The 12,187-nt window shown below is 46.2% G+C and overlaps 1 protein-coding gene across 2 annotated transcripts; it reads left to right on the forward strand.

The window, feature by feature from the left end:
- Positions 1-125: 125 nt before the first annotated feature.
- FOXM1 (forkhead box M1) lies at positions 126-10,690 on the forward strand. 2 transcript variants are annotated; one of them, XM_048295702.1, is made up of 9 exons: positions 126-211; positions 1,627-2,223; positions 3,912-4,060; positions 4,275-4,487; positions 4,894-5,022; positions 5,627-5,671; positions 6,607-6,673; positions 7,104-7,285; positions 8,474-10,690. In XM_048295702.1, the coding sequence occupies exons 2-9, from the start codon at positions 1,674-1,676 to the stop codon at positions 9,524-9,526; spliced, it is 2,388 nt and encodes a 795-aa protein (XP_048151659.1). In that variant the 5' UTR covers positions 126-211; positions 1,627-1,673; the 3' UTR covers positions 9,527-10,690. The 2 variants fall into 2 exon arrangements, with proteins under 2 accessions (XP_048151659.1, XP_048151660.1); XM_048295703.1 differs by lacking the exon at positions 126-211 and adding an exon at positions 312-374.
- Positions 10,691-12,187: the final 1,497 nt, after the last annotated feature.

Genomic DNA, 12,187 nt, shown 5'->3' on the forward strand with positions numbered 1-12,187 from the left:
CCGCGGCCGCCGCCGATTGGCCCGGCCCGCCTCGGCCCCGCCCCCCGCGCGCCGATTGGCCCGGCCCGCTGGCCCCGCCCCGCCGCCGCTCACTGGCGCAGGCCGGCACGTGACCAGGCCAGCGCTGCGCCGGGCGCCAAATTCAAACCGGGGCCGCTCTGGGAGCGCCGGGCCCGCCGCGCTCCATCGGCCCTGCCCGGCCGGGCAGCTGGTGAGTCGCGACCTGCGCCCATCCCGCTCCTCCAGGGTCTCCCCACATGGGTCGGCACCCCTCGGAGGGCCGCGCTAGGGGCATCGGGCGGCCGGGAGAGGGAAGCGCCTAGGCCCAGCCCGGCCCGGGGCACAGGGCCCCGCGGGAGCAGGTGAACTTGCTGGTGAGCGCGGCAACGGAGCGGCTGCAGTGGGTGAAGAAGGAGCTGGGAGCCCTTTGGCGCTGCCCTCCTTGTCCCCTCGGGGCCGCGCGTACAAAGCGGTGCCCCCGGGCCTGTACGGGTGGTAGCAGCTCGAGGCGTCCTTGGGAAGTGACGCGCTCCTGCAGGGAACGCAGCCTTTTGGAGGCTGGCTGAGGATTCCTCTTTTGCCGCTGTCTTACCGGGACCTCTCCTTGAGGGGGTGGAGCAGAGCGCAAAGGGCCATGCGTGTGCCGGGTGCCAGAACCCGCGTGGAATGATCGCAGGGCTGTCTGCTCCCGGTACATAGGACATCGGCTCAGCTTGCTATCTGCTGGACACTGCTTTGTATCAATACAGGGGATTCTTACTGAAAATTTTCTCGTTTGCTTGCTGACCCCGTCAAATCTAGCAATGCAAAAGGCCTCTTTTTTTGGTATTTGTTTCTATTCTGCTTGCCATCTCTAATGATAAACAGTAAGTACAACTTGCATATTGTTCTGGTATAGTTTGCTGAAAGACACAGGCTCCACCGATTTCCTGATGGCATTATTAGCAGTATTCTCACAGCATCTTACCCTGCAAACAGTATCTCTGAATTTTATTTCCTCTGCTTCCAACTTTATAGTCTCAATCACCTGTTGTCCAAAAGTTTGGCATTTAATTGTATGCTGCCTGATGATGAATTTACCTGGTTCTTGACAAACCTGCCGAAGGAATGAGCAGCACATTTACTTTATGTCTGTTTTAAAGCACCTTGTTTCTGCTGCATTTATTGTGTGCCTTTGTAGTGTGCAGGATAATATCTGCTTCCCAGATCTTAAACCACCTGCAAATTCCCTTTTCATGCAGGTTGTGTAATCTGCTGCTTACAGCAATCAGCACTGCTATTTCTATGTTCTACCTTCCCTCCCCTCCAGCTTGCTGGCTGATGCTGGTCATAAGTCACATTATAGCTAAGTCTTTCTGTAAAGCACATACACACTTTGCTCATTATTATGTACTTTATGATGGAAATTATCTACTCTGCAAATCTCTCTCCTGTCCTGCTTACTTAAGATGTGGGTAAAGGAGGTACAGTATGATTTTTCAGTAGCCTTGTCAGCCTTATTAAATGCTTTCAATTTTATTTTCCTTTTGTGTTTTTAGTTTTGTAGCGACTGCTGAGAATGTGTGCTCTGTGGGAGGCCTTGAGATGATTTGCTGCCCCCTTTATGTTGTACCTTTTGTTTTGCAGGATTTGTTCCTCTCCCTTTCAATGGAGAGTGACAGTATAGATCCATAATGAGGACCAGCCCTCGCAGGCCCTTAATTCTCAAAAGACGGAAACTGACCCTCCCACAGAAGGATGAATCCAGTACTTCAGCACGAGATGAGAACAGAGGTCAGGATGAAAAGACTCCTAAGCAGGAGCACAGGCAGGAAGATCAACACAACAGACAACCCAGAGACAAAAGGGACTGTGGCCTGCAGAAATTCCCAGCAGGAATAAGGATAATTGACCATCCTACAATGCCCAACACGCAGGTGGTGGCCATCCCTACAAATGCTGATATCCAGAGCATCATAGAGGCATTGACAGCAAAAGGAAAAGAGTGTGGCAACAATGGACCTAACAAGTTCATTCTCATTAGCGGTGGGGGCACATCCCGTTCAGCAGGTCCAGCACCATCACAGCATCTCCCATCAGAGAAGAAAGCCAGTGCAGCAATCAAGGCTGCAGATGGTCAAGAAAGAGAGAAGAATGTTGCACAGACACCTGGTCTTGCAGGCAGTACAGCACTCTGGCATTCAGGAGTTGATCCTCTGATTGGACAGGAACAGGAGAGCAACAGTATGTAGCCTTTGCCTGGTTTTTTGTTGGTTTTTTTTTCTTTGTCCTGACAGACAAAGAGATGTGAAATGGGCCAATGCAGCACTTGCATCTTGGTATGCAGTAATTATTAATATTTTGTTAATTGCAAAATAGCTATGGATTTGATTCTAATAATCTACATAGCTTTGCATATGTAGTGAAATCTGAAGAATTATAGAGGATATATTTTTTGGTGGAAGACATCTGAGATTCTGACTTAGGTCTTGTGTTACATCTTTCAGTTCTTGAAGTACTAGATCAACAATGTCCTGTTTTGGTTGGCAGCAATAGTCTGGTTTGAGTGTTTGTTTTTAAGGCTGAAGCTCTTTTCAGAAACTGGGCAACTACGCATGAAATCAGGAATTCAAGGTGAATTCTTTCCACAATATTAGTATTGCAATACCATCTTTTAGAAGTGCGACTGGTTCCTTCCTTTTGACAGCTCAGATGAAGGGGTAGCAGGGCTACTTGTGAGTAAGCAGAGTTATGATGAGGGGAAGGCTGTGGCTGTAGCCTACCTGGACTTCAGTAAAGCCTTTGACACAGTCTCCCATAGCATTATTCTGGAAAAGCTGGCAGCCCATGGCTTGGTCAGGTGCACTCTTCACTGGGTTAAAACTGGCTGGATGGCTGGGCCCAGAGAGTGGTGCTGAATGGTGCTGCATCCAGTTGGTGACTGGTCACTGGTGGGGTTCCCCAGGGCTCAGGGGCAAGTCCTGTTTAATATCTATAATCAATGATCTGGATGAGGGGATCAAGGACACGCAAGTTCACAGATGACACCAAGTTGGTTGGGAGTGTTGATCTGCTGGAGGGCAGGACAGCTCTGCAGAAGGATCTCGACAGGCTGAATTGATGGGTCAAGGCCAGTTGCGTGAATTATGTGAAAGACCAGGTGCTGGGTCCTGCACTTGCATTGCAATGACCCCAGGCAGTGCTACAAGCCGGGGAAAGAATGTCTGGAAAACTGCCCAGCAGGAAAGGACCTGGGAGTGTTGGTTAACAGCAGCTGAACATGAGCCAGTGTGTGCCCAGGTGCCCAGGCCAGTGGCATCCTGGCCTGGATCAGCAGTACTGTGGCCAGCAGGACTAGAGCAGTGATTGTTCCTCTGTACTCAGCACTGGTGAGGCCACACCTTGAGTTCTGTGTCCAGTTTTGGGCCACTCACGACAGGAAAGACATTGAGGTGCTGGAGCATGTCCAGAAAAGGACAACGGAGCTGGTGAAGGGTCTGGAGCACAGGGCTGATGAGGAAGAGCTGAGGGAGCTGGGAGTGTTCAACCAGGAGAAAAGGAGGCTCAGGGGGGACCTTATCACTCTCTACAACTGCCTGAAAGGAGGCTGTAGGGCAGTGGGGGTTGGCTTCTTCTCCTAGGCAACAAATGACAGGACAAGAGAGCATAGCCTCAAGCTGTGCCAAGTGAGGTTCATGATGGACATGAAGAATTTCTTCCCTAAAAGCGTTGTCAAGCATTGGAACAGACTGCCCAGGGAGGTTTGGAGTCACCATCCCTAGAGGTGTTCAAGAAACAACTAGATGCTGCACTCAGTGCCATGGTCTAGTTGACAAGGTGGTGTTTGGCCACAGGTTGGACTCGATGGCCTTGGAGGTCTTTTTTAACCTAAATGATTCTGTGGTTATTATGTGGGCTTGTTATCCCAACAGGCAGTGGCGAGACAATGAGCTCCGTGTTGGACAACAGTCTCACTAACATCCAGTGGCTGGGGAAGATGAGATCCGATGGACTAAATCCCTCTTCTGTGAAGGAAGACACAGAGAAAGAGAATCAGATGCCTCTGCAGGAAAGAGTCAAGGTAAGTAGGAGAATACAAGAATGTGTGCTAAAACTTTTGATAAGGAAGTAATCTACGTGGATCAGAAGACTTGCAAGAATTGGGCATCACTATTTCTGTGTAACCTGAGTCTGGCCTTTACTGATTTGAATAGCAGAACCAGGAGGATCCAGGGATGTTCCATGGGCCTTCTTGTCAGCTTCGTGAACATTCATATATCACTCCTGTCTTTCAGACTGAAGAAGAAGCTGCTGCTGCTATTCCTACTGCTGCTGCCTCCTCCTCATGGCAGGATTCAGTGTCAGAACGACCTCCTTACTCCTACATGGCCATGATCCAGTTTGCCATCAACAGCACTGAGAAGAAGCGCATGACCCTGAAGGACATCTATACCTGGATTGAGGATCATTTCCCTTATTTTAAACATGTAGCTAAGCCAGGTTGGAAGGTAACAAGCAGGCCCTCGAGTTGCTGTGGGTGATGTCACATGCCTTCTGGATCAAAATGAAAAGTTATTCCCCAGCCTGCAGAGCAAAATGGAAGCTCATTTAAACATTCCACCCCAAATACACTCAGTCCAGATGTTCACTGTACCACTTCTTGCATCCCTTGTCTCATCCTACTTAAACAAGATGATGGGATGTTTGATCACTGGAGCAAGGATAGGGATCTCAAGAGTAAATAGAATAAGAGACATGACAGGGTTGGCTGGGTATGCTGTGAATATGAAAGTTCAGTATTGTCTGCACTTTGGAAAGTAATCCCTCTGCTAGGGCAGCCATGTTTGAGGTAGGCCTTGCTGTGCTGATAACAAAACTACTGCTTTTCAACCTCCCCCACCGCTTTCTCCCCAGAACTCCATTCGGCACAACCTGTCTCTTCATGATATGTTTGTCCGTGAGACGTCTGCTAATGGTAAAATCTCCTTCTGGACTATTCACCCTGATGCAAACCGTTGCCTAACATTGGACCAGGTATTTAAGGTGAGTTGCCTCGTGCAAAAAAAATAGGACAGGCTATCCAGTTTCTAAATGCCACACTAGCTTGATGCACCTTATTTTAACTGTAAGGTCAAGCTGCTTTGACATCAGCCTTTTTGTAGAAGCTGGTTTCAGTCACTTCACTTGACAAATAGACAAGCTCTGCATTTGAAAGAAAAGGTGCTGTGGCTGTGTGTTTGACCTGGAGCTTCTGTGGGATGTGTTTATTCTTCAGGTTCTGTGCCAAATGTAGTTGTCAGCTTGTGCAACTTCTTTCCATGGGCCTGATTCAAATTCCTAATGAGAAGCTTTCCACTGAGGCCAGCCAGGTGTTCCTATGCTGTTTGATAAGCGTATCCTATGCTATCAGTCACAGGATGGAATTGTCCTAGCCCAGCTAGGTATTTTAGGAAGTACCAATTTGTCAGAGAAATAGAGCTTGGGGGTCTGGTATAGGTGTGTTTATACTCTTGTGCTTTTTGCAGTGGTGGGTAGAATTAACTTTTGTTTGCTCAGATTGTACAATTTTAAAATGTCCCATTTGTCCCCCTCTTTGGTTGATAACTTCATCTTAATTTTTTTCCCTCTCAATACCTTCTGCCACCAGCCGCTGGACTTGGGGTCACCAACATCGCCTGAGTGCTCTGAATCAGTAAGAATTACCCTCTGGCTCGGGGCTTGATCTTCCATTCTCTTCTTGCCAGTCACTGAAGGAAAGGACAAGAGGCTTGGGGAGGGGGACTGGGTCGCTACTGAATCTACTCATACAGCTCCATGCACACCCTTTGTGGGGAGAGGGGTCTAGCCAAATGTCGACTGCCTTCAGATGGTACAGTCTCTCTAGCTGGTAGAGCTGGACAGCTTTGAGCAACTTGGAAGTCTGCTGCTGAAGTAGGCTGCAAAGGACACCAATAGGCTTCAGAGAACAAGCCCAAACAGATTTCTGGTAAAATCATCTCCATAACAACAGTCCAAATCTGTTCTGGGGCTCAGATCCAGAGAGGATACAATCTCTCTGTGCTCCTTTTTCATTTTGGAACCCACTGCATTGTGGCTCTTGGAAGGATGAACCTGTAGGCTGTCACTCTTGCACTCAGCAGTTTTAACAGTGACGGATTTGCAAGCATCCAGTCAAATGTTTTTCTGACACAGCTACAACCCTGGCCTTCTTTCCATCTGCTCAGAATTCTGATCCCACTGTTGCCTGTGCTATTCCATTTGAACACCTCCCTGGTCTGTGGTTTGTATAGACATCCAATATACAATAAAGCCATCCTATTCATTGTTCCTCAGGCACTGAGGATGCTGAAACCAGGTCACTTCTCAGTAGAGTCTGCAGCTGGAACAGATCTGTCATGTTGTCTCTTTTCCTACACAGCTTTTGGTGGGCAGCTGGCTTTGGGATGGCATGGCTGAAAACCAGCAAGTGGCACAGACCTAGAGCCAGCCTGAGTGCTGGGTGCTAACAACTGCTCTCTCTGCATTAGAGCAGCACAGTTCCCAGTGAGGCAGCAGAATAAATGTGGATTCTTTTCTTTTAATCTTTCTTTTCTCCTTCTCCTCTTACTTATTTCACAATGACTCCAGCAACAAAAGAGTCGTCTTCCAGATCCCCTGAAGAACATGGGAAGCAAAAGTGAACCCCAGAATTCACGTAAGTGTCTACATCAGTCTAGACCACAGAGAACCAATCCAATAAATCTGGGGTACTCTTGCAGATTCCTTTAGGAATACAAGTGGAATGTGTTATCCCAGTTTGCCAGCTTTTATGCTCCTTACTGTTAGGTTTGAAATGGAAAGCAGTATTGTTGTGTCTGAGAGGGTGAGATGGTGGAAATTGGGCACTCAAATGGAGTAAGAGCCCCAACTTGAGGGGTAGGCTCTGCATGAAAGATTATTTATTTGCTTGTTCGTGAGGCTTCTGGCTTGGTATTTGTATCCTTAAAATTAACAGAGAAGGCAAGTGATCTGAGCAAATGTTTATTTTGGGGTGTCTAGAAGGACTTTCTGTAAGGTGCCTGGTTTCAAGAGGTAGCAGTAGAGGACAGGCAAGAGGCCAGTGAGTCCATTCTTTTCCCTTCCAGGCCGAAAGATGAAGCCTTTGCTTCCTCGTGTCAACTCCTACCTGGTTCCGATCCAGTTTCCTTTGAGTCAGCCTCTTGTCTTGCAGCCTTCTATGAAGGTTCCTCTGTCCATGGCACAGGGAGCTTCCCTTAACAGCTCGGAGACTTTGCAGAGCAATAAGCGTGTGCGCATTGCTCCAAAGGTTGGTTTCTTGATTTCTGAGGAGCTTTGAGGGGGGTTGCGTGGTTCTCTTTTTTTTTCCCTTTGTTTTTTAATTTTTTTTTGGAGGGTGGGTGAGGAGGGAGCTAGGGAGGGTGTGGGGAATTTTTTTAGGGAGGGTGATTTAGTTTGGATTTTTTGTTTACTTTTTTTTCCTATCTCTCTTGCCTTCAATGGACTTTTTCTTTGTATGGTTGCTTTGTGCATCTTTACTAGGTGCTCTAAAACTCCAAGCTCCTATTAAAGAACTAGCCAGTGATAATTCTTGCTGTCCTTCACTGTCTCTAGGCTGACTACTACCTACTAGTTTATTTGCTCTAAGGATGTTTCTGTAATTCACTAGAGGAGGGGACTCTATGGCTTGGTCAAGACAATTTTTCTCTACTGCTCGGATGTGAAGAAAGAAGAATGGGAGGAATGGCTTTGTTCTGACCCTAAAACATTCATATTTTTTATAGTTCTATAGACATGTAACAATAAGGAACTTCTAAAAGAGTATGTATTTCATGTAATCTCTTCCCAGAGGATTTCCTATCTGCTGTTTGCTAATTCTGTGAAGTTCCCAGTTATTCTGGGCTCAAGAAAAACAGTTCTTAAACAGATCTTTTTCTTGGCATCTCACTGACTGCTCTTGTATGCTTAGACATTGTAAAGCTGTAGCTTCTTCTGTCCTGTCTAACCATAATCCTATTTTCCTTTGAATGCCTGCTGCTTTATGTTCTCTCCAGCTATGATTGATCTTTCTCCTGTGCTCTTTTTCTTTTGATAACCTCATTTTTTTTTCTCTTCCTTTTCCTTGGTTTCTGGGAAAGCTGTCCTCATTAATTTTGTTATTCCCATTTAGATAATGTAAGAAGAAATCAAAGGGGTTATATTTTTTCCAGAAATATTCAGCTCTCCTTCTGCCTGCACTCCTAGAAGTTCCTCAGAGCAGGAGTGCTCTGGAGGGTATGACTTTCAGACACTTAGTTAGAATCCTTTCCATGTGATCTTTAGGCTTCTTTCTATCAACTTCGCAGAGATCAGTCTTGGTCTGTTATGGTTACTGCTTCCTCTTACTCTTTCTGCTGACCTTAAACGCCAGTCTTTCTTTTCTTTCCACTGTTGTTTGGATTTTTGGGTAGGTTAAAGCCTTGCTTACTGACTGCATGTCACCTCTGTTTCATTGTAGATGTCACTGTCTGCAGAAGAGTCACCCTCCTTACCCACGGCTGCTGTCAAGGAGGAAGGTCAAAGTGACGAAGGTTTATTTTCCCCAACCCATTCCGTACAGCACAACAGCTCACAGCCTGGTGAGGAATTGTCTTCTTTCCCTGAGGGTGCCTGTATAAAGGAGGAAGAAGGCTCTCAGCTGGGTGATTGGCTGTCCCCATTTGCCTCAACCGTAACAGTCAAGGAAGAGCCAAGCTTGTTCCTCCCAGACTCATCCACAAAGGAGAGGAAACAATTCACCACACTGAAGTCCCCATCTAAGGCAGTTTCTGACTCTTTAGTTATAAAGAGGAGGGAAAGGCGGGAAGTGGGCAGATCCAGAAGGAAACAACACCTAGCACTGCCTTGTTCAGAAGAACCTGTCCTTGTTTTGCCAGAAAGCAGCGGCTTTGACCCTTTCCGGTTAGGGGCAGACCGTCCCTTCCCGCAGGAAAACCAGCCCCTTGAGAAGGTATCGCAGCTCAGCTGCTCACAGGGAGAAGAGGGGGCCTTTAAAACACCAGTCAAGGACATGTTCAGCAAATTGCCGGTTTCTTCCACTCCCAGCAAAGTCTCAGCCACTACTACCCCATCACTAGAGGGCCTTGACCCCTGGAAGTCTGCTTCCTTAGCCAAGGGAAGTCATGAGCTGGACTTCAGTCCAGTGAAAACCCTTCAGCTGCCATTCACACCCCTCCAGGACAACCAGGACTTGCTGGGTTTTAACAGCACACCCCTTAAAAATCCTCTCTTTGATTCTCCTCGGGAACTGCTCAATACAGAATCCAGTGACATGGTCCATGTGCCCCTCACGAGCTCTCCAGCGTTTATTCGTGACGCTTCCAAGCAATCCTCTGTTGAACTGACAGCCTCTGGCTTTACTGAAAACCGGTCACTCATGGAGGGCCTTATCCTGGACACCATGAATGACAGTCTCAGCAAAATCCTTCTAGATATCAGCTTTCCTGGTCTTGAGGATGAAAATTTAGGAACAGATATTAGTTGGTCTCAGCTCATACCTGAACTGAAATGAACTGGCCTGAGGACTGAATGTGACTTGTTCTGATGTTACAGAAAGCACTCTACTCTTCTGAGATTCATTCATGTAATCTAAGACAACTGATTTTGACTAATTCCTACATCCATGGGAACAGAGAGCATTATTGACTCCTGCTAAGCTGGGAGACAGGCCCATCAGCTGCTATGAGCTTTCTTTATAAGATGCTGTAGACCTTGAGTGGAACAAGACGGTAGAACTTCTCTAACCTTGTGCTGGAGATAGCCTCTCTCCAGGGATTCTTGTCATGAGAACATCTAGGTAGGCCCTGAATGGCATTTGCTACTCAAGGTACCAGAGGAAATGAACACACTCCTCAGCACAATAGGAAAGAGCCTGGGAACCTCCTCCTAGCTCTGTCTTAATCTGCCTTTACTTTGTTCCTCTATTACTTATTATCTTCTGTCTAGTGTTAATGGCTGTAAATACTGTACATTCCTTAAATTAGCCCTTAATTATAATAATAATTTTATTATTGTAGGGTCATGGGAATATTTGGCCTGGTAAGGGCTTGACCTAGAGTGTGTTGTCCATGTGTTCACATCTCTTGTATTCTTCTACCCTAGTTGAAAGCCCAATTTTCTTTTTTTTTTTTCTTTTTTTTTTTTTTCTTTTTTTTTTTTTTTACTTCAAAACCACATTGGTCTAGGTTGTTCTGAAGGTCACTGGGGCAAAGACCTGAAAAATTGCCAATATGTGACCGAAGTGAAACTGAAAGAGGTTATCTGGATTGCATCATAAAATCTTAGTTTGGCTTCTTTTTCCCAGGCTGGAATGGAGAAGAGCTTTCCACCAAGCCATATAGCTCTTCTGATTCCAGAGGTCTGTTATGTACCTAGAGGACTAGGTAGAGACACTGTTGCAGTAAGATGAACCTCTATTGAATGGTTAAAGCTGCCCTCATTACAGTCAGCAGTTGAAGATGTAAAAAAGAACCTATAAAGGGAATACTGATGTTTCCTCTGAAAAGTGACCTCTGGAAATACAATGTATGTATCTCTTGGTGCAATAAAACACCTCAGAATGCTCTGGAGCTTCTGTCATAGGAGATATTGCCATGGCAAAGATCTGATCCTTCTGCTTGCAGACAAATGGTGACTCCTGTATCTACATACTCAATAAAGCTTCTGTGGGAACACAGCTGAGTGTTATCTGTACTGCTCCTAGCAGCATGCTGGGGTTGGGCCATAGCATGAGCAACCCCTGCTTGCTTATCTCGTGTGTGCTTTGTGATCACTGAGTGAATAATCATTAGGACATTTTCAGTATTCCTCAGGCCTTGTTGGCCAAACCACGTTAGATTTGGTTACTCAACCCACTGCTTCATACTCAACCCAGTTTTTCCTGCTGCTTACAGGTAAATCCTGACTTTCCAAGTCAGAAGCATACAAACTTAGCCTAAAACATCACAACACCACCAGCAGACTAATTTCTGTGACTTCTAAATGTAAAACAAATATCTCTTGAAACTATTTCTACCTTACCCTATAAACATAAAACAAGTTTTAGATGTGTGTGGTTTTCAGAACTGCAGTTCTCTTGTGCACTTGTTAGAGGATATTTGCCCTCATACAGTGTTTCAAGAACTTTGGTTTAATTATTTCTGGGTTTACAGTTTTTTCTGGGATTACAAGGCTGCAGAAGGGGCCTGGTTTATGGCACACTATCTGCTAGTACATCTTACACAGCTGTCAATGCTCGACTTGGTTTTCTCAAAGCACCCTATCTCCCTTTCATCTCACTTCTATCTCCTGAGAGGGTGTGTACATACAACTGACACATGAGAACCAGGTAACTAAGATCATGTCTCCAGCAAATACTGAAATGTTCTTGTCCTTGATGCTCCCCTGCTGTCCTTGTCAGCTGAGGTGCTTTGATGGCCACCTCACATTTTATTTTAAACATAGTAGTGCCAAAGTTTCATTTCCCCTCTTGTAACGTATTCCAGTGAGAGCGCTGCTCAAGGGCAATTATATCAAAAAAGGTGGGAGGAACAACAGAAAAAATTCCATTAAGCAATTCTGCCTCTTGCTCCCAGAAGCGATGTCCAAGTGTTTTGGCCAAACTAATTCAAAGCACCAGCTGGTGAGGATGTAATCACAAAATATGACTATTTCTCTCCATCTACGTTAGCCTGATCTTCTGCCTGGATCCTTTTCTTAAGGAAAGGCAATTATCACCTGTCCCTCTGCAGGCTCAGTATTAGGGTTATAGTGTAGAGGTGTGATCTTGTCAGACAGTGGATGCCTCTGTCCACCCTCGTGCAGTGAGAGCAGAGCCTTACCTCATGTCTTCTCATGAGCCCAAGAGCAAGAAGGCACAGTTCCTCACACCCTTTGCATAGCACTCCCAGGGCTTCCCTGAGTAATGTGCAGGAGCATCCCAGGACTGTCCTTGAGTCCTCGTAATAGACAAAGCTGTTTAACACCTACCCTGTGAAAGCAAACACTAGTATAAGATAAAAATTTTAAGAGATCTGGGACATGCAGATCTACAGGGAGCCAGCAAGTGCTGTGGATGCTCTGCTCCTCTGAAAACTCTGCTCAATACCTGGAGTGTGACAGATGCAAAGGAGGAAGTAATTCCTTCTCATTGCTTGAGTGGGGTTCCTCCCACTATGTTTTGTCAGCTGAAAAG

This window comes from Corvus hawaiiensis, chromosome 2 (genome assembly GCF_020740725.1).
Source record: "Corvus hawaiiensis isolate bCorHaw1 chromosome 2, bCorHaw1.pri.cur, whole genome shotgun sequence".
Taxonomy (NCBI): Eukaryota; Metazoa; Chordata; class Aves; order Passeriformes; family Corvidae; genus Corvus; species Corvus hawaiiensis.

Bases quoted from the DNA above. Each gene is read 5' to 3' on its own strand.
- FOXM1 (XM_048295702.1), top strand. From the start codon at position 1,674: ATGAGGACCAGCCCTCGCAGGCCCTTAATTCTCAAAAGACGGAAACTG. The intron at 5,672-6,606 runs GTAAGAATTACC...CAATGACTCCAG, and splicing joins CGCCTGAGTGCTCTGAATCA to CAACAAAAGAGTCGTCTTCC. The intron at 7,286-8,473 runs GTTGGTTTCTTG...GTTTCATTGTAG, and splicing joins GTGTGCGCATTGCTCCAAAG to ATGTCACTGTCTGCAGAAGA.